We start from the raw sequence: 27,364 nt of genomic DNA on the forward strand, positions 1-27,364 counted from the left end.
TGCCCTCAAGGTCATATCATACATGGACGATATACTCCAGATACTGTCTTCAAGTCCATACCTACACAAGCACTCACCCCTTTCTGGCCATCATCACCCATTTCCTCACTCAAGGCATCTTACCCTCAACCCTCAAGACTGGAGAAATATTCCCGCTCCTCAAAAAACCCACATTGGACCCTGAAGATCTTAGAAACTACCACCCCATCCCCATCTTCCCTTCCAGGGCAAGAACATTGAGAAAACAGTAGCCATTCAAATCCATCAACACAAACAACCTCCTACAGACCTACAAATCTGGAGTCAGAACCAGATGCAGCACAGAGACGGCAACCATCCAAGTGATCAACAATGCCCTCAACATCATCAGCGATGGACATTGCTGCCTCCTCTTTCTCCTTGACCTTTCGTCCATGCTCTACCCAGAATACCACATAATGCTCACTGACATCCTTCGTCACTGAATATGGATCAGCAAAAAAACCGTCCTCCAATGGTTGAAGTCCCACCTCACTAACCATCATCAGTTTGCCCAAATGGACACCTCCAGATTATCAGTTGTACCCATCACCCATGCAGTACCACAAGGATCTATTCCCTCCCACATGATCTTCAACCTGTACATGGAACCCTTTGGTACCTTCCTGGCACACCGCAACATCCACATCCACTAATAAGCTTATGACGGTGTCCGGTCAAACGGTCGAATACATTGTTTCGAAATTCAATAGTTTCGAACCAAAAGGACCGGAAAAAAAAGTCGAATGCCTTTTTTAAAATGTATATTTTTTTTTTGGCTTTCGTATAGGAAAAAAAAACTGGTTTTTATCCTAAAAACGGGAGTTTGGGGGGGACCCCCCAACAAAAAACAAAAAAGAAGTGCATTCGATTTTTTTTCCCCGCTCCTTTTGGTTAGAAACTATTGCATTCGAAACAATTGCATTCAACCCTTTCACCCTAAACCGCTTATGACACGCAGCTCTACCTCAAGATCTCCTCCATAAAAGACATCCTAGACTGAAGGCTTGCCTTGCACTAATCCAGCTTTTACCTAAAGCTCAACCGACCCAAACCAAATTACTACTTGCCTCTTTTCCCAGCAAGATGGAGGCAATGTTGTTCTGGAAATCCTACTGAAGGCCACCCTAGTTCCTCTGTTAAGTGTCCTTATGGGAGCATGTCTCATCAAAGGATTCCACAAATTTGAGCACATCACACTGGCCTTCATCAACCGGGACTGGATCGCGCTGCATTTACGCATAACATTCTAATCTTGCTACATCCTCTATAAGACGACCATCCTCAAGTTACCCAGCTACCTAACTGTGTAGCTCAAAATCTCTGGTGACCAGAGCTCCACCAGAAACATAGTTTTGAGTATACTAGAACAATGCGACTCTAGGAAGGAAAGGACCATAAAACAGGCCTTCTCAGACTATGCCCCCTGACTCTAGAACCTCTCCCTGTCAACATTAGACCGCACATACTTTCTGCAATCCAGGAAGATGGTCAAGACCCCCCTCTTCAAAGACTTGCTCCTCCCCAACATCTAGAACTTCACCCCTACTCTCCCTGTGGACCGGAATCTTGGGGCCATTCTGTGCTGCCCTCCATTTGAAATGACCAATCCAGGGTTTGAAATTAAGATTCGATGAGCAGGCATCACCCAGAATGCGGGAGCTACCACGGGAGAACCAGCAGCGAGTACCCAGCTCACCACAACTCTAACTTCCACATGAGATGCACACTTTACCTTTTTGCCCATTATGAATAATCCTTTTTGTTTAAATGTGTACTAACTAGATATGTCTTTACTCTTCTTTATTTGCATTGTCAAATACTCAGCTAATGTCACATATGCATGGGTACCAGGGGAGCCAAATATACTCCAGGTAGCTGTTGAATCCAAACTAACCAGGCTCTCCTAGGGTAGAAGCTATCTACCAGCAATTTCAAACTCTGCCAATCCATCTAGCATATTCCACACAGCCAGTGGAAGCATTCAGCCCCCCCCTGTATAGCCCCACTATGTATTCCCCTAATCTTTCCGCCCACTGCTACAGTATCCTCTTCTATTTCAAGTCTCTGGTTGCTCATACTTTATCCACTGCTACCTGTGCCTCTGGATTGTCACAACTCCCTGGTTCATCGCTCAGTCCCAGCTCCTGTGCTATACCCATCGTTACTAACTACTCCTTGATGGAGTTTCCCCTGTTACTCCGTAAAGTGCTCTGTTGCTTTCTGAAGCTAGTGCATTTATGGGGTGTGATTGGTCGATTTAGATCTACTTTTTTTGTTTTCGAAATTTCAAATTAGATATTTTAACTGTATACCACAATATGGCCAGGTCCTAGCACCATTTGCTAGCTTTAATCATCTCATGGCCACAGGGAGTACCATTATAACCGTGACTGGAAAATGTGGATCCCATGCCTACACAAAAGCCAAAAGTGTAGACTTTGCCAATCTTGTTTGCATTACTGCTGCTCTAGTCCGGTTATGCACTGATGGCCAGGTATAGTGCCGTTAACTGCCACACATGGAAGACCATGCATGGTTAGCAACTTTATGGAATAAAGGAACAAACCTATATAAGAACTGGAGGGATGCAGACATGGTTGTTGTATCATTGTCTGGTAACCATTATTGAGATATATTGTGTTAAGATGTGACCTACATTTTTACAATGGAGCCCTTATATTGCAGTATATTTAGTTTATAAATGTGGGCTCTTATTTGCTGTCTAAAATGTGAAGCTATATAAATATTAAAGCAATTTTTACAGAGCTATGCTGCTGTCAGTGTCTAATTTATGTCTGTCAGTAAGTGCACCACTTGCGGTGGAGGCTTTAACAGCGTTATCAGATGCTTGAATGCGCACAGTAGTGTGGGCTTCCACTGTATCTCTAATAAGATGTTTTTCAGTTTAGCATAGAGACTAATATTTGATTAGCCAATAGAGACTCTGGGCCTCATTATGAGTATGCCGGTCCGGTTGTTACCGGACTGGCACACTCTGAGTTCTGCGTGCGGGTGCCTTTCCACCCACCAGGTCTGACCTGGCGGGCGGAATGGCACCCACTCGCAGACTTTGACGGTAGCACCGGCACCATTATGAACGGAGCCGGTGGTATCGTCCTCCCCATTCTTATTGAGTCCTATGGGACTCGAATGGGAATGGGGAGTTACTTTTTCCAGCGCCTGGCTTCAGGGACCGCCGGGGCTGTAATGCCACAGTGATTCCCCATTGCCAGGCGCCGGGAAAAAACACAACTCGGGGGTCGTAATGACACCCTGTGATTTATAATGTAATGAGAATGCAGTTAAAGAAGTATATTGCGGAGGATAGCTGTTCGTATTTTCGTAGTAAGTGATAAAGGGAACCCAAGCATAGAAGTACTTGTCGTATTTGTCATTCAAGACCACATCATTACATTTTTTTAAGACACAAGTGTGCCATATATTTCAACGCTGCGGGGATGTGCTGCCAACATATTTTTATTTAAGAAAGAAGCGGTGTCATGTTCTCGTAGATGATCCTCTATGGAATATTATGCCAGACATTATCTGAATTATTACTGGTGCCGCTGGACTCTAAACATTTATATGTTGTGATTATTTACCATGGTGTGATGGATTTGATGTATGTTACAACCTTCTGCACCAAGCTGTAAATTCTCTTTGGATATAGACTAAGGGCCTCATTACACGGAAGGCGGTAATGGTTAACGGCCACCGTTAATGGTAACGGTGACCGTTAACCATTACCGCCTTACTACGAGGTCCCTTAGCGGGTTGGTGCTTTAACGCCTGCCTTTTGCAGGCGTTAAAAACCAACCCGCTAAGGGACCTCGGAGCTAATTACGGCACCGCAAAATTGCGGTGCCGTAATTAGCGCCTTCCCCATTCCCATAGAGCCCTATGGGGCAGAAATGGGAATGGGGAAGGGCAATGGCGGAAGGGGGATTTACCGCCCCACCAACCTTGGAATGGGGCGGTAAATCCCCTTTCCGCCAAGGCGGTGCCGGTAATTTACCGGCATGGTCCAGGGTGCTAATAGCACCCTGGATCACCGCCTTCCGTGTAATGAGGCCCTAAGTGTGGATAGCTCCACAGTTGCAAAAATAAGGTGCACACCTCCAGTACTGTCGGCCTCATTATGAGTATGGTGGTTAATCCGTTACCGCCAAATTTACCACTATGCCAAATTATGAGGTTGGGTTTTGAGTGGAGGAATCGGCAGGGATTACCGGGCGGAAATTCCACCACAGTAATTCCTCCAAAAAAGCCTCATTGAGTTCAATGGACTCAAAATAAATGGGGAATTACACTGCCACCATGACTTGTAATCCGGTGGAAATTCTGCCGGACCAAGTGACGATAACAGCAATTCAGTTGGGCGGTATTCCTGCCGATTTACTGCTGGGATACCGCCCAACTCATAATGAGGCCCATGTTTCTACTGCCTGGCGTTTAAAGTATAAAACCTTTGCCAACTGTTATGATATAGCTTTGTGCGATCGTCATTCTACAAGCAAAAGACTTTCCAAATGCATGTTCCTTTTATATAAACTTGGGGATGTCCACCAGCAGTGGTGGGATCTAGTGTTCTGCAAAGGAATATCATGTGTGCATGGATGTTCGGTTTGCATTGTATCTGCAGACCTGCGTGAGAGGGCCTCTCATGCCTGGGTGCCTTTGGGGATCCAGAGTTTTCATTTTCTGTCATTGGGTCAAGGGGCCACTTCATAAACAGATCTGGGTTATGACATCTGGCTTATTAGACCATGTCTCTATAACAAAGAATGTAATTCTGCATTGTGCGTTTTCCCCAATCTCACCCTAGTATTAGTTGGTGTTGTTTTGGCTATTTGATTTTACTCAATCGTGTTTCTTTGTTCTTGATTTTCTGCTCTTATTTTACTTTAACTTATGTTTCCTATCGTGGCCATCCCCCTTCTCCTTCCATACCTTACTTCTGTTTTCAATCTCTCTCAACCTCTTAATTTCTGTCTTCCTTCAAACATGCACTCATTCTCCAAATTCTTAAGAAACCTATTCTAGACTCATCCTCTAAGGGAAGAAAACGATCTTTTTCTCTTCTTCCCTACCTTTCCAAACTCCTAGAATGAATTGTCTACTCTCGGCCCTCTGCCTTGCTAGATCATAAGCCTCTTCTGTCGCCCTTTCACTCTATGGTTCGTCCCCTTCATTGAACTTAATTGTACTTGATTCCCTCCTTTCCTCTGTCATTCCAAACGTTCCTCTTTTTTCATTCTATTTGACTTTTAGCTGCTTTTGAAATGGTGGATCATTGTCCCCTTCTTTACTCCATCTTCTCCTTTGGCATTGCTGAATCTTATCTGAACTGGTGTTACTCATATCTCTCTAACAGTTCCTTCTCTGTCTCTTGGGCTGGTAACTTTCCTCTCCTGCTCCTCTCCAGTATAGTGTTCCTCAAGGCCAAGTACTTGGACCTCTTATTTTCTCTCTCTACAATGCCCTTCTTTTGCACATACCAATTCTATGCAGATTATACCCAGATCTTCCTGTCTTTTTCTCTTCCTTCTCCGATGCAGTTACTGTGTTTTAATCACAGAAATTTTCACTGTGGCTATTTTAACCTTGGGGTTTTCACACCAGCCATTATTTTGCAATTTTGTTTGTTTTTTAAAATGTATGTGTTGTGTGTTTGAGTAGGGGATTTGAGGGTGGCGAGTTGAGGTGTTAGGGGTGGGTTAGAGGATGGATTGAGGGAACCCCCCCATTCAACAAAATAAGATAACGCCCGGGTTGAAAACACAGCAGTGAAATTAGCTGCAGTGAAAATAGACATTATTTAAACACGTGAAACCCTCAGATGATATCCACAATGATATATGATGTGGCATTTATAACGAGCCTGTACACAACTGTTTCTAGGCGTGACAAGACAAGGAGGGGGAAACAAAGGGAGGACAAAACAACAATCCTACTGGGCCTTGTGTCATTTGGATCGTGTTAGTGTGGGGAAGAGGGAAGGGGGGTAGTGCCAGGGTGGAGGGGAGGTGAGGGGAGAAGAGCAGAGAGAAGACACTGTGGGGTTGCAAATACAGACCCTTAAGTGCTGGGGAGACCGGAGGCAGTGCAAGGGCAACTGGACATACAGGAGCCTGGGCCCGAGTTCAGAGGGTGACCAGTGCGCAGAGCAGTCACGTACATCCGCAGGGGAGAGGAAGAAAGTGGAAGCGAAAAGGAAGGTCTTCAGTTACTTCTGGAACTGGAGGCGGTTCTGCTCAATTTTGAGAGAGACAGGGAGGATGTTCCAGAGAGAGGCCCCAGCCGCAGAGAGAGATCTGCCCCAAACTCCCTGCTTGGTGAAGTGTCTGAACCTCAGAGAGTTGGAGGTGGATGAGGGGAGAGCTCAAGAAGGAAGATGTTTTGGAAGAGAAAGTTGGAGGTAGAGCGGTCCCAGGCCCCAGAAAGCCTTGTGGACGATGCAGAGAGTCTTGAGCATGATCCTTGCAGCCACGGGGAGCCAGTGAGGAGATTTCAGAGCTGGAGAGATACGATCCCTGGGCTTAAGGCCAAGGACAACTCTTGCAGTCCTGTTCTGGATAAGTTGTAAAGGTCGAAGAGTAGAGGCAGGCAGATTTAGAAAGGGGCTGTTGCAATAGTCCAGCATAGAGAGGACCAGAGCTCTGGAAACATCTTAGATTTTCTGCAGGCTGTTCAGTCTTGGATGCACCCACATTTCCTTCCTCCCAATCCATCTAAAACGGAAAATCTATTTTTCCCTACATCCTCCATCTCTTCTACCCCTTGCCCCCTCTTTCAAATTCCTTTGCTCCTTCCCATATCTCCTTGCCCTCTTCTGCTCAGAATCTGGGGTCATCTTTGACTCTTCTCTTTCCCTTTCTTTGAACATTTCCAACACTGCTCAGGTCTGCATAGTTCCAGCGTTTCAATATCTGCAAGCTTTGCTCTCTGTTGAAAGTCCATGCCACCAAACTTCTTATCTCTTTTCTGGGTCTATCAAGACTCGACGACTGCTCAGACCTCCTTATCGGTCATCCAGCCCATCATCTTTCTCCTTTGCACTCAATCTAAAACTCTGCTATTCAGACTCTTTTACGCCTGGCACCACGTGCTTGTATTTCTAATGCTTTACTCTCTATTGTTTGGAAATCGATTGAATCCGTCTGTTCTTCCACGCCTTGTGCCATGTCTTTAAATGAAAGCAAGTCCTTGCACTTCTCTATTTATCCTCCTAGACTTCAATCTATGCTCCTACCTGCTCTCTACATACCCAAACTTAATTTGTTCTATCTACCCCTAAAACTTCTTGTGTGACCTCTCGATTTTGGTCTTTCTCCCCTCATCTTCTCTGTCTTCTTTTCGCTCCTTTCTTAAAGCTCATCTGTTGGTGTCATCATAATTGACATTTTAGCACAACTTTTTCATTTTATTGCACCGTTGTTTGTCCCTGTTCAGTGCTTTGGCAACAGCGATATATAAATTCAATAAATTACATTATTAAATGAAAATGAACTGCTGGCAACATATTTTCACGATGCCTTTGAGTCAGAGAAAGCACAGTTTGCGTGACTGGTTCTCTCCTTCTATTCACTTGCCAAGGAATGGGTTTTCGGCAGAGATTTTTGGCATTTGGTAAGCACGTGTTTTTCTTAAATTGCTGGTAGCCGTGGACCAGCATCAGTGGTCTGTGAGGTTAAAATGGAAGAAGATTCCATCCACACAAATCTGTCTTACTAGTGTCATTGCCCAAATCACACATGATGTCACCTATGCGCTCTTACAAGAGCTAGCCATGAAACTTGGGCCAGCAACCCACAGTGGCATGATGCCTCCACAATGGCAGACACCATTTGCACTACGATCCTGCCATTCTACAGTATTTATGTTTCTCATTTGCAAGGAGATTTTGAGGCCCCTTGTACTGCCCGATGACATGCTAAAATGAAGATATTTATGTAGCAACTTCGCTTGCCCACTGTTTCGTGCATTGAACACCTCTAGAAAAACACTGCAGATTCCAGAAAATGTATCCAGTTTTCAGCTTCTTGAAAGACGAATGCAGAACACACCAAACAACTGAACACCATGTTCCAAACTAAGAAGCATGGCAGAAAATCCCTAAGAGACAAAGTGAGAGCAGTGAAAACAGCCATGGCAACTGATGCCTCCTCATCAACACCTACTCCACATTCAAACACAATGCAGACATATATTATCTGTTCAGTGAGGACAAACAGACCATGGCTCACAAATGACTAATTAACGGGTTCACACAAGGCCATTCCATGGAGTACAAATGTAAACTCGCCAAACACAGCGGAAAAAGAGGGGATGCACTCACACTTCTACACAAAGACTCAACCAATGCTAAAGAAAATAACCCTCAGGACCCGACTTTGAATTGCTTCTTCACTGTGCCATCTTGCACGCATCAAAGCCGAACCTGCCCTGTGCCACTGCAGGGCTTGTGCTGAGGGTGCCAACAAAGGTACATGTCTGCACTATAATTTTGAGACTGAGCATTTATGAAAGTGGGCTCTGATTATCATACCTCCTTTTCAGAAACAGAATTATCTGTATATTTGTATTAATACAAATCAAAAGAGCTTGGACTATCCTTCTCTCACTAGACTGCCATTCAGTCACCCCTTCTCCTTTCTTTCCCTTCTTAAACTGCCTTCAAAGCTTTTTTTCTTTTGTAACTGGTCAGCTGGTGTAAGTGGATCTACGTCATGCCACGTCTATCTACTGACCTTATAATCACAGCTAATATTATGGTGTTGTTTTTCTTTCCCCCGTCCCTTTCCTTCCCTGCTTAACTCTTAGATTACAAGATGTCTCGCCTGGGAGTCTGTAGCAAAAGGCAGATGAAGAAAAGGATAATCCCTATGTGGTCCTGGTCCCGGGTAAGCCAGAAGTATGTACATCACACCCCACTCATGCCTTCCCATCATCACCCTCACTCAAACACACAGGCACTCATTTTGCACCCATTTCCCATGAACTTCCAGCCCACAGAATGTCTTTCATATCCGTCTCATCGCCACCCCCAGTCCATCTCCAAAAACGAAACGCAACCTCATTCTCAGCAATGAATTCTCATTCTGCAGAACTACATGCAGCAGGCAAAGCTGACCTCATCCCCATCCACTAGATGCACTCTTTATTTCAGACACATGGCTCACTCCCACCCTCACGCACATCCTGGATGTCCTCATCACCACAGGTTAGAGCATCCAACACAATGACCACAAAGTGAAGACTGCCAGAGAGCTTTCTATTATTCACAAGACCTCTTGGGCACGCATCCTCCAGGACCACACATCTATTTACAAAACTTACTTGCCACCCACAATCAGACAGCTTCTTTGCACCTGATCTAATGCCCCTCGCCAAAACCAACACCTTTCTTGACGAAATTACAGAACTCATCAAAACAGAAGTGTTAAGAACACAACTATTTTCCTTAAATGTTGCAACCTTCCAGGGGCCCAAGCCAACAAGAAAACCAGAGATTCTACTTGAACTGCTCAACACCATGGACATAAAGCAACTCATCACAGAACCAATCCACAGCAAAGACAGCACTCTTGACCTGGCATGCACCATCTTTCCGGCCCGTTTTATGTCTTCTCGACCGTACCTTGGGACAGGACAGATGACACAGCTATACCCATTCTGCTCCACCCCTCACCTCTCCCCCAATGTGGCAACCCAAACTGGCCAAGACACCCCACCACTCTTCCAAAAAACCTCATCACCTTAGCCTCCATGTCCGGATCCTTAGAGAATTTCAATACCCAGCTCAGCACACTCAGCTACATATTAACTGAGGCCATCAACACCTCAATAAACATTAGTTCTCCACACCTTGGTACTCACAGGAACTCAATGACAGCATGAATGCCATCCACAGAAAGATTCCAGAGACAGTCCCATCAACTAGAAGACTGCATCACATCGTCACCCTGAAAAACTTCCAATCAGCACGCAGCAACACACAACCAACATCCAACAAGAGCATAGCGATCTTTCAAGCCAAGAAGCATTGCATTAATCCACTGCTAGACCATGTGATACAAGAATCTACTGATCAATGCAATGCCATTAAGTTTCTTCACAGATAGTATAAAGGCAACACACTGAAATATCCAAACACACTAGAGACACCCCACCCACTCTAGCCCCCAACATATGAAGATGGACCGAATTCAAGATAATTACTGCAGAAGGCCTGACCAGTACACTTGCACCCCTCACATCCACCAACTACAAAGTCAACATTCTCTCCTCCTAAGGTCAGCAAAGGTAAAGCACTCACACATCTTCTCAACTTCATCAACACATCCCTCGTGCAAGGCACCTTCCAAGTCGTCCCGAAAATAGGACAGATATTCTACATACTGAAAAAAACACAGTCAACCCAGAAGTCCTGGCAATCTTTTGCTCCATCAAGTATCTACCTTTCCTCAGCAAAGTGCTTGATAAGCCATCAACCACTGCATCAACCCTCTGCCTGACCCACCTGTACTGCACTCCATCAAATAATCTCCCACCACCCACAGTTTCTTCATCAACAAGATCATCATGATCCGCCAACACACAGACACCAAAGCCACAACTGGCAACGCACTACACATCCTATCTCACAAAACCATAACTACATGGACAACTTTAAAAACACTATATGGAAGACCTCGCTGCCAACCTAGCATCCCTCAATGCCACATTGTACACAGACAACATTCTCCCTGCCTCCGTATTCAAGAGCCTCCTCATTGAAGCACTCCTCCCTTACCAACTGGCCCTTCACACTCAACTTGTTGATGGCCTCCATGACCATCAATCTGGATTCCGTGCATCCAGAGGCATGGAAACTGCTCTCCTGAGCACCTCTGAAGACATGTTTGCAAATCTTGACTCTAACTCTCCTGCTGTTCTCATTCTCTTTGATCTCTCCTCTGACTTCGACATGGTCAACCATTCTATCCTCTTAAATCGGCTCTGTGATAACCTCGGCATCATGACCCAGGCTGGCTGACTTCTTTACTCACTAACCGCTCTTCCCAGCTGCAACTGGGCCCTTTCTCCTCCACCACCTCACTTCAATATCTATCTCGTCCCTATTGCTCACCTAATCTCCTCCTTCTCTCCTCATCATTTCCAGTGTTATGCTGATGACACTCAGCTCTCCTTCAAACTTCCCTCTACTACCTCCTCCTCCTCTCTCAACCCTGATTGCCTAACTGCTATCCATGCATGGTGTGAGGCTAATGATCTCTGACTTAATGCCAGTAAGACAGAGATCCTTCTTATTGGAACATCTGTGCCCTGTTTCCCTCTTACCCTCTGGGCACCCTCATTGGGCCCTCTACCCTCACCATCCTGTGAGGCCAAAAACTTTGGAGTCATCTTTGACTCCTCTCTCTTTCACCCCTCACATCTTGGACCTTGCCAAGAAGGCCCACTTCCAGCTTCACCTCCTTAGAGGCATTCTCCCTTTCCTCACCTTTCCCCAGAGGCGCAATGTCTCCAGAGCTCTGGTCCTCTCTAGGCTGGACTACTGCAACAGCCTCATCCTCAATCTCCCCATTTCCTCCAACACCCCTTCAGCTAATCCAGAATAAGGCTAAAGCCCAGGGACTGTATCTACCCAGCCCTAAAATCTCTCCACTGGCTCCGGGTGGCAGTGAGGATCTAATTCAAGACCCTCTGCATAATCCACAAGGCTTTCTGGGGCCTGGGTCCACACTACCTCCAACTTTCTCTCACTAAATGCTTCCCTGCTAGAGCCCTTTGCTTTTCTAACTCCAACTCTCTGATTGTCAAATGCTTCTCCAAGCATAGATTGGGGGGGCAGGTCTTTCTCCTCGGCTGGTGCCTCTCTCTGGAACAGCCTTGCTGCCCCTCTCAGACTTGAGCCAGACCTCCTTAAGTTCCAGAAACTTCTTAAAACTCTTGTTTTTCTCTACCTCTTTCCCCCTTTTCCTTCTCTGCTAACCACCGCACTGCCACTGAGACTGGTGGCTTGGTCTTTCATGAATCTCACAGGTTACCAGGCCCTCTGACTAGTCGACACCAGTACCACTCACCCGCAAGCACTGCACTTGTGGGCTCTCTGCCTTCTGGCTGAGCATCCCACCCTTGGAACCCTCCACCCAACACTTAGCCAGTGGCCTCCTCCCCTGGCACTTCACTCCTGGGCTCACCAGCACTTGCTCATACCTTACCCCTCCCTTACTTATCTCTTGCACTTCTTTTCACTGCACTTGCACGTCCAAATGTCGCAAGGCCTAGTAGGACCACATTTTTATATTTACTGTTCTTTTTTCCATTGTATTTTATCCCCTTGTTCCTTCCCCACTTGCCTTGTGGCGCTTGGAAACAATATTTTGTGATATAGGCACCTAACAAATGCTCAATAAAGGAATAAATACAATCATCAACAGCTCAATAACTCAAGGCCCCATCTCCTCAACCATCACGTCCAGAAAAATCCTCCTGCTTCTCTGGAAACCAACAATGGACCCTGATGACCTTAGCAACTATGGCTGCATCGCCCATCTTCCCTTCCTAGTAAAGATCCTTGAGAAAGAAGTAGCCATTCAACTCTCCAACACAGTGACACCAACAACCTCCTCCAGTCCTACCAATGTGGCTTTAGACTCAGATGCAACACAGAAACTGCTATTATCAAGGTGAGGAACAATGCCCTTAAAATCCTCTATGATGGACGTCCTTGCCTCCTGGTTCTCCTGGACCTCGCAGCAGCTTTCAACACAGTAGACCACCCGTTACTCACCCATAATCAACATTGCCACATGGGGATCAGTGCAAACTGCCTCAGATGGCTCAAATCCTACCTTGCTAATCACCACCAGTTTGTACAAATGTATTCCTCAAGATCAACAACTCTACCCATTACCTGCAGAGTCCCGCAAAGATCCATCCTCTCCCCCATGATCTTCTCGTCTTTAAATGGAACTGCTCAGGAAATCTCCTCACTCCAGACAACATCCACCAATAGGCATACACCTCATGATATCCTCCACCGAGACATCGACAGGCTCATGGCCTGCCACACATTGATACAGGTATGGATTTCCAGTGCTTACCTGAAGCTCAACCCCTCCAAGACTGAATTCCTACTATTGACTAACAACACTAAACACTTTGACATCCAGACTCAGCTCTCTGCTATGAATCTTGAGGGCTTCACACCCCAGCTATCAACCTGTGCCAAGGCCATTAGGTTCGACATCAAGAGCCCCCACTCTTTCAAACAGCACATAGCAAGGAAGACAGAAATGGCTTGGTACCAACTTTCTCTACTGAGGAAAATCAAGCCCTTCATCCCATTAAACAACTTCAGATCTGCTGTCCAAGCCTTTATCCTCTCCCACCTGGATGGTGGCAATGCCCTTATGGAAGACCTTCCGGAGACTACCCTTGCTTTCCTGAGATTTTTCCTGCAAGCTGCAGCATGACTCATCAAAGGATTCTGTTAAATCGACCACATCACCCTGAAACTCTTTGTACTGCACTGGCTGCGACTGCAAGCTCCTACCATCTACAAATCCTGCTGCATCATCTACAATACTGTCACCCTGTAGTCCCCAAGCTACGCCTACGATCCACCAGAAGGACATGTGCAGACATGAACTATGCATGTGCAAGAAGGAAAGAACTAGTAGGCAGGCCTTCTCTGTCTATGCCCCAAGAACTCCGGAACCTCCCTCCCCAAGACTTACCCGCTCGCTCAGGAAGGAGCTCAAAACTCTTTGATTCAAGGAATGGCTCCTCCTTCACATCTAGGTCAGGGGTGTGCAACTGATTTTGGCAGCGGGCCGAATGTACCATACATGTCTATAGTGGGCCAAAAAGTAAATGTGTTTGAGGCGGGGTGGTAGTCCGGCTGGGGACTTGACAGGAGACTTTTTCAAACCCAATTTTGTATTAAATGCAACGCCCTGGTCCCCCCCATTCCGCATCACCCCACCCCATCAATGACATGGCCCTGGTTTCCTCTAACCCCGCCCCCCCCAATCAAACTGCATGGCCATGCTTCTCTTCTAACCCACCCCACAAATGGCATATCCTATGTCCCTAGAGCCACCCACCAAACTGCATGTCCCACCCATCCACCACTAAACAGCATGCCCCTTGTCCACCCAACAAACAGCATGACCCTGGACACCCCAGTTGCCTCCCACACCCCACCAATTGCCTGGCTCTGGTACTCCATATCCCCCCAACTCCCACCAATGGCATGGCCCTGGTCTTCACCCTATTCCCCTCACCAATTAAATGGCTCAGGCTCCCCCGAAGACACCCACCCCCACCAATGGCATGGCACCGGTGCCCCATATCTCCCCACTCCCACAAAACTGCATGGCTCTGGTCCCACCTATGACCTCCCACCCCCAAACATTGCCTGGCCCTCTATATCCCCACCAACTCCCACCAATGGCATGGCCCTGGGCTCCACCTAATCCCCCCCTCCACCAATGACATGGCCTTGGACCAGACAAAGATCCCCACCTCTACCAATGGCATGGCCCTGGTCCCCCATGTCCCAACAAACCCACCAGACGTCATGGCCCTAGTCCCCACCCTATTCCCCCACCAATGGCATAACTCTTGACCCCCTTCCAAAACCGCCACACCCCACCAAATGGCATGCTCCTGGCCCACCCAACACCCAAGCTACTCCTCACTGATGATGCCCAATGAGGTTGAAACATGCCTGGGGATGCTTGTGGTCTCATGCAGAAGGGATGTGACTTAACAGTTTGGGCTGGACTGCCCCATTCGGGGTGGGACCAAGCCTGATTTGCATATGGTCTTTACCATTTCTGTAATGACTTGCAGGTGAAGAACGATGGTCTGGAAGGTTGCCCAGAGCAATTACCAGAGGTTTAAGATTAATTCCAAACCTTCCAGCCATCACCTCTTTGTTTTGCATTGTCACCCCGAGTGGGACAGGTATGCCCAGACGTGGGTCCCATGCCAGATGGGCCTAGAGACCCAAGCAACTCCTCACTGATGACGCCCTATGAGGCCAAAACATGCGTGGGGATGCTTGTGGTCTCATGCAGAAGGGATGTGACTTAACAGTTTGGGGCTGGACTGCCCCTTTCGGGGTGGGACCAAGCCTGATTTGGATATGGTCTTTTCCCTTTCTGTAATGGCTTGCAGGTGAAGAATGATGGTCTGAAGGGTTGCCAAGAGCAATTACCAAAAGTTTAAGATGAATTCAAAACCTTCCGGGCATGACCTCTTAGATTTGCCACCCCCCAACACCCAAACAAATACAAACCTCATGTTCCTCAAATGCCCACCAAACTACAAAGCCCTGGCCCCACCTATACCCCCCACACTCCCAAGCAAATGCAATGCCCCATGCTATCCATCCCTCCAAGCAAACACCATCTTTATAACCCCCTCACCCCAACAACAAATCTCCAACCCCATGCCTCCCAAAGACACCATCCCTGTGCCCCCTTACCCTCAAACAAAAGCCATCCCCATGCCCCTCACACCCCAGAAAAATTCCATGACCCACGAAAAAAACAAGAATGTACTTTCCTGGGCGGGCAAGCGACTGGATAAGCAGGCAAGCAAGTGAGCTGGTGAGTGAGCGGGCTGCAAGGTGGTTCGGCAGACCTCTTCCAAACTTATACTGCAGCTGGCATGGCAAGGCTGAAATGCCTTCCCGCAACAAGCCTCAGCTACAACAGCCACAGTGCTGGCCCTCTATTGGTTCAGCACATGCACTATGCAGCTTGTAAGAGCTGCGTAGTGAATGCACTGAACCTATAGCAGGTCCGTATTGTGTCTGGCCTGGCATTGGCAAACAAAAACATTCCTAATAGATGGCGACCGTTGTTGCTTGAGGGCCGCCCTCCATCAGGAAAGCCTTTAACCTTGGCGAGTTGGAAAAAGCAACATGCCCAGCCACACTTGGCCCACGGGCCGTATGCTGTAAATCCGTGATCTTGGTCCACACAACCTCCACTTCCCACCCTACCTGAGACTGGGTGATCTGCTTTCCACTGTTTCCTCCCCTGGTTTGATGTAGATTCCGTGCTGCCAAACTGCTTGCCCTCCCCCTCCCCTATTAACTCCCTGCGACCTTGTTTCTCCGCTTTCGTCACTGCGTTCTTCCCTCTATGGTTGTAAAGTGCTCCTTTGCTTCACAAAGCTAGGTCAAAGCTCATGAAGTATCCCAATAATAATAATAATGATAATAAAAGACCATTGTAATTCACTTTTATGAAAGGATCCCTCGGCACAATCTCCTTACAGTACTACCAATCTATCTTCTGGCCACAATGGAGCACATAGAGCACCACTATCTAAGTTTTTAATGACGCTCTTCACATCCTGGCAAAGGGGACCCCTGCTAATTCATTCTCCTCAGCCTCTTTGCTGTTTTTGTTGACGTTAAACATGAAGAGCATCTGAGCTTTTTAACAGCCAGCAGGTGCTCGTTTGGCCGTGAGCGGGACGATATCATCAACACGCCCGGACCCCGCGAATTCCATTCTCTCTATCACCTCCAATCAGTGTTAAAAACAGCCCGCCCATTCCGCCCTGTCATACTGCAGAGTTTCCGCATTCTACATGCTCCAACCAATCAAATCGCCGGAATCCTAGAATTCCCATTGGCTAGAAGACACACACCCTCTAACTTGCTTTGGATAGCCATTCAGCGTCCAGAGCTTGCAGCACTGCGGCCGCCCGCCACTCAGCTCCAGGGCATCGACCTGTAGCTGCAACATAAGGATCGAGGACTTTCGCCTCACATTTTCCCAGGGATTTCCAGACACCGTGCGTCTCGAAGAAAAGGCTTTGCCCTCATCCCCGGATATTCACCCAGGAGCCTAGCTCCGCCCAGTGTTCCATGCCTTGAGGACTCCCATAGCGAACCTCCCTCGGCCCAGAGTTACTCTACTCTGGATTTGAACCTCAGCCCACGCCACCCACAAACAGGCCGTCCCGGCTGTCTCATTTTCAACTAGATGTACATTCCTGTCCACTGTTGAGGCCAGCCTGGGGAGGCTACCCCACCGAGAGATTCTACACTATTTTTCCGTGGGGCCGACCAATCGCCCTGATGAAGGCGGCTAGTATGTATAAGCATAAATCCTTCTGATGCAATTCCAAGATGGATGTCTCTGCCACCGAAACGTTATCTCTATGCAAGGGGGATGAATGAACCTACTGCTTGGAGGTGTTCTCTCCGTTTTTTTGGTTGATAGTATTTTGTGATTCAAACATATTTGCTAGTCAAACCAAAAACTTACCCCATGCAATGTTCTCCCTGCCATGTAAGGCATACAACTATCAGGATTATTTTTCTTGGTGGCCAAACCCATTAGAATAGGCAGATTTACAACTGTCGAAATTTATTAGGCACCTGAAATATAAGATGCTTTATTTCATACAAGCTCATGCACCAGATACTTCAAGTTTGGGCATTCGTCTAAGGACACAGATTTCCATAGTTCGCTACAAGCACCCAATCTTCAGTGCTTTTGATTTTCACATGTTTCCTTCATGACTTATGCAAGGATCACAACATGTTTTATATTGTTTTATTTGTGACCTCACTATATGTTTTTTGTTCATAATTTTGAAATTTGTTATATATAAGTATTTATAAGAGAATTTTGTTTTGTCTCAATACAAACATTGTATATCTACAGCCCCTGACATGTATGTGTTTTTCTTCTTTCTGGACAATTTCATGGGCTACCAACTTGGCGATATATTCCATTAGTACAATTGATAAGGGCTCCCCAATAGAACCTATATGTTTTATTTCATTTATTGACAAAGATTGGGTTGAACCTATACCCTCATACCCCTCAAACAGAAACCAACGTGTCTAGATGGTGCCCAACAGACCCCCAAACCCACCCAGTAAACTGCAGAGTTCCGCATGGCTCCAAGCTCTTCCATGTCATCTTCGACCTCTACCTGGAACCACTAGGGGACTCCTCACCAACACTGACATCAAGATAAACCGATATGCAGATGACACATTGCTTTACCGAATAATCAAATGCATCAATGACCCCAACAATTTAGCACTGTCTGTTATTTAAGCAAGTCTGAATATCAAGCACCTTCCCCGTAAAAAGACCAAAGTCAATATTCAAGAAACCACCACCAAACATGCCAAAGTCCAGAGCTGGCTGACTGACATGAAGATCAATGGGGTCCTGCGTCAACTCTCAGCCATTGCAAAATCTCTGTGAATGAGAGGTCACATTTGATTATAAAGCAAACACACACGTCGTCAAGTAGACCCACGCAGCATTGTAGTCGCTTTCAATTTTCTTCAGGGTCAAGCCTATCATCACAGCCCCAAGTTTCAAAACAGTTGTCCAATGTCTGGTCATCTCTCACCTGGATGGTGGCAATGCCCACCTTGGCCCATCTAAAAGCCGTCCATCAGAAAGCACCATGCCACATCATATGACATTGGAACATTGGACCACATCACACCCATTCCCAAGGAGCTGCATTGGCTGCTCCTGCAAAAATTCATCATGTTCAAGACTTCCTGTATCACATCCAAAGAAGTCACCAGCAAAACACCACTCCACTTGGATGAGAAGCTCTCCATCTCCATAGGGCAGTATACCACCAGAAGCCAAAAATCGCCAATATAGAAATAAAGAACTGCAAGAGGGAATAAAGCAGGAAACAGATCTATTACCTGCCATGCACCCTGCTTCCAGAGCAAGTTACCAATGCAGATAAAACAGGCACCCTTCATCCTACACTTCCGGATGAACCCGAAGAACCTACACTTCAAAGAACATCTTGCCAATTGCTAATCACACCACTCAACTTTATGTCTCGCCCTCTGGAGTTCCCCCGTCCCATCTTCCCAATATCCAACAAAGCTGCCATGTTACTCCTGCACCACCCTACGCGCAACTCCCTGGGTGGGTCCACTTTGTACTGCGTTCTGCTGTGTCCCAGCTAGGTTGACGCTTTATAAATTCCATAAGTATTAATCACAGGTGTAATGCAAGTTGTTCTTTAACCCACAGCAAAATGTAGGACTTACTGCCAGCATATCCTGGGGAAAGGGTCTGAAACGTGTGGCTCTCCAAATGCGTTGTCCTACAACACCCCAGGATGCCTCAACTTTGACTATGATAGAAAAACAAAAATTGTAGACCCCTATCACCTCGGGGGTGATCATCCTTTTTATCTATAAAACATATTACAGGTGTACACGATGGTTAAGGACAGAAATGATGATCGAAAAACAGACGGTGCTGTCACTTATCTATATCATAAAGCAGCGTTTTCCGTTTATGTTGCGCAATGTTTCATTGTGTGATGGTTTGCACACATTGTTCTGAAAGGCAGTTCGGTGCTTTAAACTTGTCAAGTGTAACATAATTTGAAAGTATGTACGCGAGATCACACAGCCCCTCTGAAAGGATCCTGACTTGTACATGTAGAATGTATGTTATATGCTTCCTGTGATGAAACGTGTGTGCTAATTGAAGAGGAGCAAGTAGCAGAATGTTTGCTAGCAACATTAGTGTAGTCATAATGTTGCTTTTTCCTGTGAAAGGAGCAAGAGCTACAGAACTGGCAGTTGGAAATGTCTCACCCACAAGAGCACCTCCCGCTCTAGCTAGAGCACTGGGCTCTAGCGGGCTGAGCTTCTTGTTCTGTGTCACACTAACTTCTCTGTGTGTTCCCTTCAGTAGGAATTGCAAAGGTAAATTCAAACTAACACCAGCATGACATGTTTTCCTTAGTGTTTCTGTTTCCTCTTCTCACTCCCACCGCTAAGGGACGTCTCTCCCGCCGTTTGGCACTAAACTGCCCGCATGTTCTCATGTAGGAGTCTGGAATCATGACGAATGCATGAAGCGACGAGCAAAGTGCAACCAGCCAGGTCTCCATGCAGGTGCCCTGCCTGGTTCACAGAAGGTACAATCGTCTTCCAGCCTGCCGGCCCTTGTAGGTACTTCCAAACTGCACGCATCAACACAGTAGCAAATGCTATCTAGCATTTTCCCTCCCTCTCCCCTCTCTTTCTGTGCACCTGTAACCCATCCAAATGGTAGCGGTGTGCAGAAGAATTTACAGTAGCATAACACAGCACCCCTAGTTGTTGGGCACACATCCAACTTCCTTCAATTTGCATCAGAGAATTGCACCCAATCGGATGCAGGCTGGGCATCAAGACTGACGGTCCCAAAAACGCCCGTCAATTGAGGTGAACGTTTGACATTAGTACCCCTATGTATGGGGTGGACATGTAAAAACGAATATGAACACTGATGCTGCGTATCATCCGGGGTATTGCAATGTAAAGAGTGGAAAGGGAAGACCCCATCCTGCTCTGCTCATTCCCTTGAACCTGGCCAACAAGTGCAGGCCAGACATTGTGAAAAGAGCTGCAGACGAAGCACCCCTATGAGGGAGAGGGATTAACGCTTTGAGGTGCTTACCGTTCCCTCTATATGCCCCATCACATTGTGCCAAATCCTCAAAGCTTTTTTTGGGCGCAAAGGATGAGATGCGTTAGCAACTCTCAACATCAGCACCAAAAAAGATTCACCCTAATCCAATGCCCCTTCTCACCCCCACTGCGCATTTGCGCACGTCAGGGAGTGTTTCTGCACATTCTAAATCGCAGCACCTATTCACAAACGTGATGCACTTTAAAATGCGCACAAAACCATGACATTCCCCTGTGCCTGTTTGAACCCGGTGCCGGGGGTCTGCAAAGCAAGATACGGTCATGTGTGACCAGTTATGGTCTTCTTTTCCAGGTGGAACCGCAGCATTATGCCACTCTGCAGCCCCCTGGCATTTCCATCCTTCACTAGAAGATGGAAAGGTGCTTTCTTTGTGGCACATTTTGCAATAACAAGAACTCTAAGTAAGTGCATATCACTGCAAAATACACTCCCAGCACCCAGTTAGGTGCTGGGAGCCAGTCGTACATTAGTGTCGGGGGGGGGGTGGGGTGGGCGGGATGCTGCCAGTGCCACACCCGCCTCTGCACCCCACCCCATCTCCCAGGAAATCTGCATCTGCATGCCACCTTTTAGAATTTTTATCAAACTACCACAAATTAAAAATAGAGTGCCCTCGGTGGATTTTTTATTTTCAGTAGTTTTTTCAGACTGCGGCCCTCTGACTTTTCATAAGGGCGGCCCACACGGCAAGTACAAAAGCATTTGAGCTTGACCTTTTATTTTTCTAAATCACAGCTCAGGAAAAGGGTGTGCATTTGTCCCACTTGAGTGCGGGATTGGGGCCTGCAAGTGGGAACATGTTTGAGAATTGGGATAACGATGCGTTTATAAAGGATAGTCTAGGGGCTTCTTAAATACTGATCAGTTGTGTAATGATGAACTAGCAGGGAATGGATTCATTGAAAGCAATTTCCTGTCCCTTGCATACTATGGAAATAAAGCGGTGGAGTGAAACGATGCATGAACAAAAGGTAGATTTACTAGGTTGGAGCACAGATTTGCGCCGGCCTGCCAGGGCCACTGCTTCACATCTTGTGCGCTTGGCTTTTCCTGGAACCAGTTTCTTGCAAGAAGGAAGTTTTCTTTAAAGAGCTCAGTCAAAGATTAGGTGAGAGACAAGTGTAAAGACCATCAAAACTAAATAGCACACTAGCAATTCTGGTTTTATCTTCATGGCATCGTACCGTAAACAATAAAAATACCGTGTTCGATTTTTAGAAACACCTCCGATGAGGTATACATAACACACTGCACCATGCAACTGCAGCCAGGTGAGAAAGGCTATGATGACATGCACATGTGTGTTGGCTCCAGGGCTTCATAGGCAGTCAATGACTTGCACCCCAGGGGTTCGGCCAGACCCTAGTGTGCAGCAAAGTTGGATAAATCTATTGACGGTCCTCTCTGTAGATTATTCATTCATATTGTGTTCAAGGGCACATTGTAACTAGCGGCTCACAAAACATATGACACATTCAGGATGCAATCGATATGTTACACTAGGCTGCCGAATAGTATATAGTTCAACCTTTTTAAATGTATCAATGGATTTGATCATTTAATGCATGAAATAGCATGACATGTCAATTGTATTTAATATTTTAGGTAGTTGGTTAGTAGGTTATTGTGTAATGGGTTTATTATGTTTATCTGAAGGCTATTGTGTTTTATGGTTTGGGTTTCGGTTGGTAACACCACAAGTCCTCAATTAGATAAATAAAGAGGGTACGTGACTTGCTGTTTGTAAAATGGGGCAGCATTGCTGCAGAGGACTGTCGTTTTGCCAAGTGCCGCTGTCTGCATGATTAGGAAGTTGTCTGCTATTAGCAATGTGTTTACTTTCACACTAGTTCTTACAGACTCATTTTAAATGAGTACTTTGATATGACTTTGGAAATAACAACACGCGCACACAATGCATACACACCTGTGCATGCATTCATTCAAACCCCGTGCCGTGCCCCCTACTTTTAGCTAAACATCTCCACGTATAATAAAGACTTGGCTAAAATGGGGGATTCCCGCAACACTTTGCGCTTTTGTCGCGGCACGCCAGTGTTGGCCGTCCTGGCTGCGGGTACCCCATGCACGGAGCTCCGTGAAGGTGATCCGTGGCGGAACGCAGGCTGCGCTCCAGAGAAACTCGAAATCACCGGGATCCGGCAACTCATCTCAAAAAAATCAGCGATTCTAAAGTTCGCACACAAGAGACGGGACGGCAGATGCGGCTCACCGGCGTCTCGCGCCTACCTTTTATGGACGTGCGCCTGCGTATCCTCATTTTTGGCAGGGAAGGCCAGCTGTAGTTAAAAGGTGAATCCGAGTCCGATTCCATTGTTTGGCGATAAACAAACAGAGCGCAGCGCAGACCCTCGAGCGGCCCTCGGGGACCTCAAAAGCGAGTCAAGTCGAAGTGTGATGCCCGTGCAGGGATGAGCCGGGCTGGGGCCGGGCTGGGTCGGGTGGCGCTCCAGTGGGCGGGAGGGAGGGGCCGCCAGTAAACGTGCGCTCCCCTCCTCGGGCCAGCGTCGAGGCACGCAGACAGGCCGGGCTGTAAATATTAAGCCAGAATGGAGAAGGGGGAAGAGAGGGAGAGCCGGGGCAGGCCAACTTCAGCCGGGCCCGCGGTGATTTTAAAGGTCAGACAGGGCCCACGAATGATTAACTCGCCTCTTCATTCCCATGTAAATGAAAGCCGCTGGAGGTGAGAGGCCGGGAGGTGCCCGGAAGAAAGGGGGGCGGGGGGGGGCGGGCGCGTACTCCACCACACAAAATTAATAACTGAGCAGGGGGTGGCCTTGTTGGACCTTTTTCACAGCACGTTTTTATGATTGGCATATACCAGAGAGAAGGCATGAGAAGGCGTGGGTCACTTCAAAACTAGTGATTGGGCGCCTAGACTCAAAAGGTGACAAGGTAACGCTGTGCGCATTTCGTGGCGACTTCACTTCTAGGCTCAACACCCAGTCTTCTGTGTTTCAATAAAGGGACCGTGGACATCCAGAACTAACTTAACCTATGGTCCATGTGCACACTTCAATAAAAAGAATATAGCGGTCTCACTTTGGCATCTTTCCGTCCCCTAGAGCAATTGGTACAAATGAAAAACGTTGTGCAGTGTTGAGAAAGACGTGTGCCCACATCATGTCAAACGCCCAAGAACGTTTGCGTGGCCAGTGGAAAGATGTCGAGTGCCGCGTCAGGGAAGCGGTGGCCTGCCTCGCCACCGCAGCACCGCGCTCTGGGACGGTGCCGATGACTGACGGCCGCGCTGCACTCTCCGCGGGCTCCCCCCTCCAGCAGGCAGTGCGCTCTGCGGGGTTTACGAGGCTGGCACCTTTGCAGCAGCACCAAACGAAACCCTAGCGGTACACAATGCCCACAGTGACTGATTTACAGCAATTCCCCCATTCTTACTGTCTCCCCCAACAACTCGCTGCCACTTAGTATTCCTGTGAGGCGCCGCGCCCCCTCCCAGGCAGCTTTACGGTACCAAGTGCGCAACCTTTCACTTTTACACTAGAGCAAAGGGGACTTTATAAGGCCCGATACAAAATAACCTGGCCAGTGCCTCCTGCATGAACCCCCCGAAGCATGTTTCTTCTTCTTCGCCGCTTGGTGATTGCATGTGCGGGTTCCTGGGCCTCGATGATGAGGCGGGCGAGTGAAAGTGTGGATGCGGCGGGTGCATGCGCTCTTTAGAAGATGCTGACATCTCAGCCTCTTAACACCCCATCAATCTCTGTTACGACTCTGGTGCTTTCACGGCCCGAGTCTTGCTGCTTGCTGCACTGGTTGTACACGGAAGCAGGCTCGGGGGATAGGGCAATGCCCGAACCAAAAAGACAAAATGCTAGCGTGGGCCGTTTTTTTGGGCCATAAGGTTACAGTCTGATAAGTTACTTCCCTGTGCGGCTAGTTGTTGACCAGTGTTACTGAATACATATTATTTAAAATGCACAATTTGACTCGCATTTCATCAAACACTAGTACCCCTTGGGTGCTACTCAAACAGTCTATTCCAAAAGGAATGAATTGTCATTTGCAACTGTGGCCCACTTTTTCATTGGTGCCCGAGACAAATGTATGCCCCATTTCGACCCTGGCAATGAAGCAAAGAGACATCTTTCTCTGGGCCATACATATGGTGTTAATGGAAAAAAACAAGTGGTAGTTTAAACATCTCCTATTTTTAAAATGCACCCTAATTGGGATGTCACAGCATATTGATTTCACGAGGTGCACAGAACGTTCTACATCAGCTAAACATACTTTCTATGTCGTAAGACTAAGTTTAGGTTTTCCATCTGGATGTTGTTTTTTGTGCCTCTTTACGTCTGGTCACTGTACAGCTGCCCACTTAGGAATGGAGCAGAGCAGACAAGCAAGGCCCCGGAACTGCAACCCTCGAGACTGACTGGAGGTGCAGGGTGCAGGGTATGGACCACGAGGCTGATCTGGCCGCTGCACCCTCAACTCTGGTGTATCGCTACTGGAGTTACTAGTGCACACACACCTTGTGTTACAGGTAGGGTGATCCGAAGTCCAGGCAGAACTGGGCCCTCTGTTCTCCTTTCCCCAGACCCCAAACAGTTTTTTGGGAATGGGAGGGCGGTCACTGATGGACATCTTCACAAACCTCTTCATTTATCAACAATTATAAACCAAACAAACTTTGCTTTAGTTCAGCAATTTTACATTAACAAATAAACCATCCGAGTGGTGGGCTTGAACCCCGACCTTTCAGCTAGCAGTCACATACATTAACTGATTGCACTACAGAGTCTTCTCAGTAAAGGTCCTAATAGGAAGGCCAGGAATAGCATTTAAAGCAAAAGTTGCTTCGTTTTGAACGTGCTTACTTACAGCCAGCCAGATCGCACATACAGGGCAAGGCCTCGATGTCCCTCACCCGCACACCGCTACTCCCACTACTCCAGTGTTGTCATGGTAGACACTGTCATCAGCATCTCCATTCGGAAAATAAACTCTCCATTAAAGTTCAATACAAGCACACATTCAATTCAATATACAAGATAAAACAGCAAAAGGGATTATTAACCTTACAGTCAAAATACCACCGTCAAATTGAAGTGCAACTTTTATGTCGTTGGCCCGTCATGTTTTTTTATTTTTATTTTTAAATTTTAGTCACCCTATCTTGTGTGTATCCGCATATGTATAACATGCACTGTTCTGACAATTTGTGTCAGATTCTGGAGTTGGTTGTGGCGCACGGGGCGTGGGAGAAGGGGCACCCGATTACTGGCCCGAACAACATCCACATCCAGATGGAAACCCAAATGAAGAAAAACAGTCTCTTACAACAACCCTGAAGAGTTCCAATGCCTCCATCACCTCAGAGCCCAGGGGGGGGGTGCACACATTTTATGGCTCCAGAGCAGCCCAGGAGAAGGTGAAAATGCACAGCACATGGTGCACCAACCTTGCCCGGGAAAGGCCCCTCCACTGCGCCCAGGTCAACGTGTGTGGAGGAGTTTCCCTTAGCACTAGCACACAGGCACGCCCAGAGCAAGGCCTGGCACCTGAAGGCTATCATGGATCTCACATGCACACGTCTGCTAGGCGTTGCACACCGTGACGAGGGGAGGTGATAGTTTGAAGCACCAAAGATGCCACAGAATGTGTGCAGTGGTGTTGTTGATTACGTGGAACTTCCGTACAAGACATGTAGGGAGCTTTATATAGAGTTCATTGCTGCAGTCAAGACGCCCTCCACCTTCTTGGGTATAGAGGCAAGAGAGATCAGAAGTGTGTTGAATGTCATCCTACTGCTGCCACTACTAGTACCAATAATAATAATAATAATAATAATAATAATAAAACAAATGATAATAATGAGGACAAGACAAAGACAAATAATATTAATAATGATGATAATAGGTGTCTACGTAATTGTGAGCCAGCAATATGGAGGAGTAGAACAGGTCACTGGTAGAGCCACAGCCGTTATTTATTCCCTTAGGGAGTGACAAGACACCAACATCCCACTTCCATTGCTCATTGAAGTGCCAACTGACACTCCTTGCGACCATCTTAACTCCAGGTCCACACTTCCACTCCCACCCCCCCCTCAGTGAGGTGTCACTTCAATGAAAGCTACAGACTAAAGTGGTCTTCAATGTCCTCCTGCCCCCAGGAGGTGCTACTCCTCATCGTCTTCATCAAGCTTGGCAACCAGTGCTGGTGGTGCTTCCTAGAGCAGGTGTCCAGTCCTACAGAGGATGAATTTCTGATTCTAGAACATATTCCGCACCTCTCCCGTTCTTTATTCCTGGTTGTAGTTGTTAACCAAATGCACAACCTAGTCTTATCTGGGGTGTTTGGTTTATGCATTTGATTTAACATTTGGAAATGGCTAAACATGTGTTCTGCTAATTTAAAAATGTAGTAACCAAATACTCAAATGACCTGCCTACTGCTCGAGGGCTTTTAATTTTGGGTACACATACAATGTTCCTGACCTTCAACCAAATCTTTGTCGCTTAAACATAAGCTATAATCTGCATAAAAGGTCCTAATTTTGTCTTTTCACAGGCATCAATTGTAGCATGTCACTTGTATGTGAAAAGCATGTTCCCCTAAGGGTGTTTACCACACTTTGGGTTTCAGGGTTTTCTCAGCATCTATAGGCACATCACAATGGGCCTCATTACACGTTTGGAGGTAGCCATTAATAAGGGCATGGCTAGCCCTAGACTCGGGTCCGGCTCCGGGTCCCGCGAAAGGGGAATAACTGGGCCATTCCGACCTCGGCAGGCCCAGTAATTCCCCTTTTGCGGATCTCGGAGCCGGTA

General features: G+C 47.0%; 1 protein-coding gene across 6 annotated transcripts in view; it reads right to left on the reverse strand.

Annotated features, from left to right (window-relative positions):
- Positions 1-27,364, reverse strand: part of ARHGEF28 (Rho guanine nucleotide exchange factor 28) — a 1,591,074-nt gene that overhangs the window by 579,307 nt on the left and 984,403 nt on the right. Inside the window, exon 1 of one of the 6 annotated variants that reach the window (XM_069627494.1) lies at positions 22,797-23,029. The exons of 4 other annotated variants lie outside the window; for them this stretch is intronic. In XM_069627494.1, the coding sequence (XP_069483595.1) occupies positions 22,797-22,881 (85 nt within the window). In that variant the 5' untranslated portion in view covers positions 22,882-23,029. Of the gene's footprint in view, positions 1-22,796; positions 23,030-27,364 lie in introns of those variants that run through there. One more of the 6 variants, XM_069627495.1, reaches the window with a different exon arrangement.

The sequence above is a fragment of the Ambystoma mexicanum genome, chromosome 6p (genome assembly GCF_040938575.1).
Source record: "Ambystoma mexicanum isolate Mex_15411 chromosome 6p, UKY_AmexF1_1, whole genome shotgun sequence".
Taxonomy (NCBI): domain Eukaryota; kingdom Metazoa; phylum Chordata; class Amphibia; order Caudata; family Ambystomatidae; genus Ambystoma; species Ambystoma mexicanum.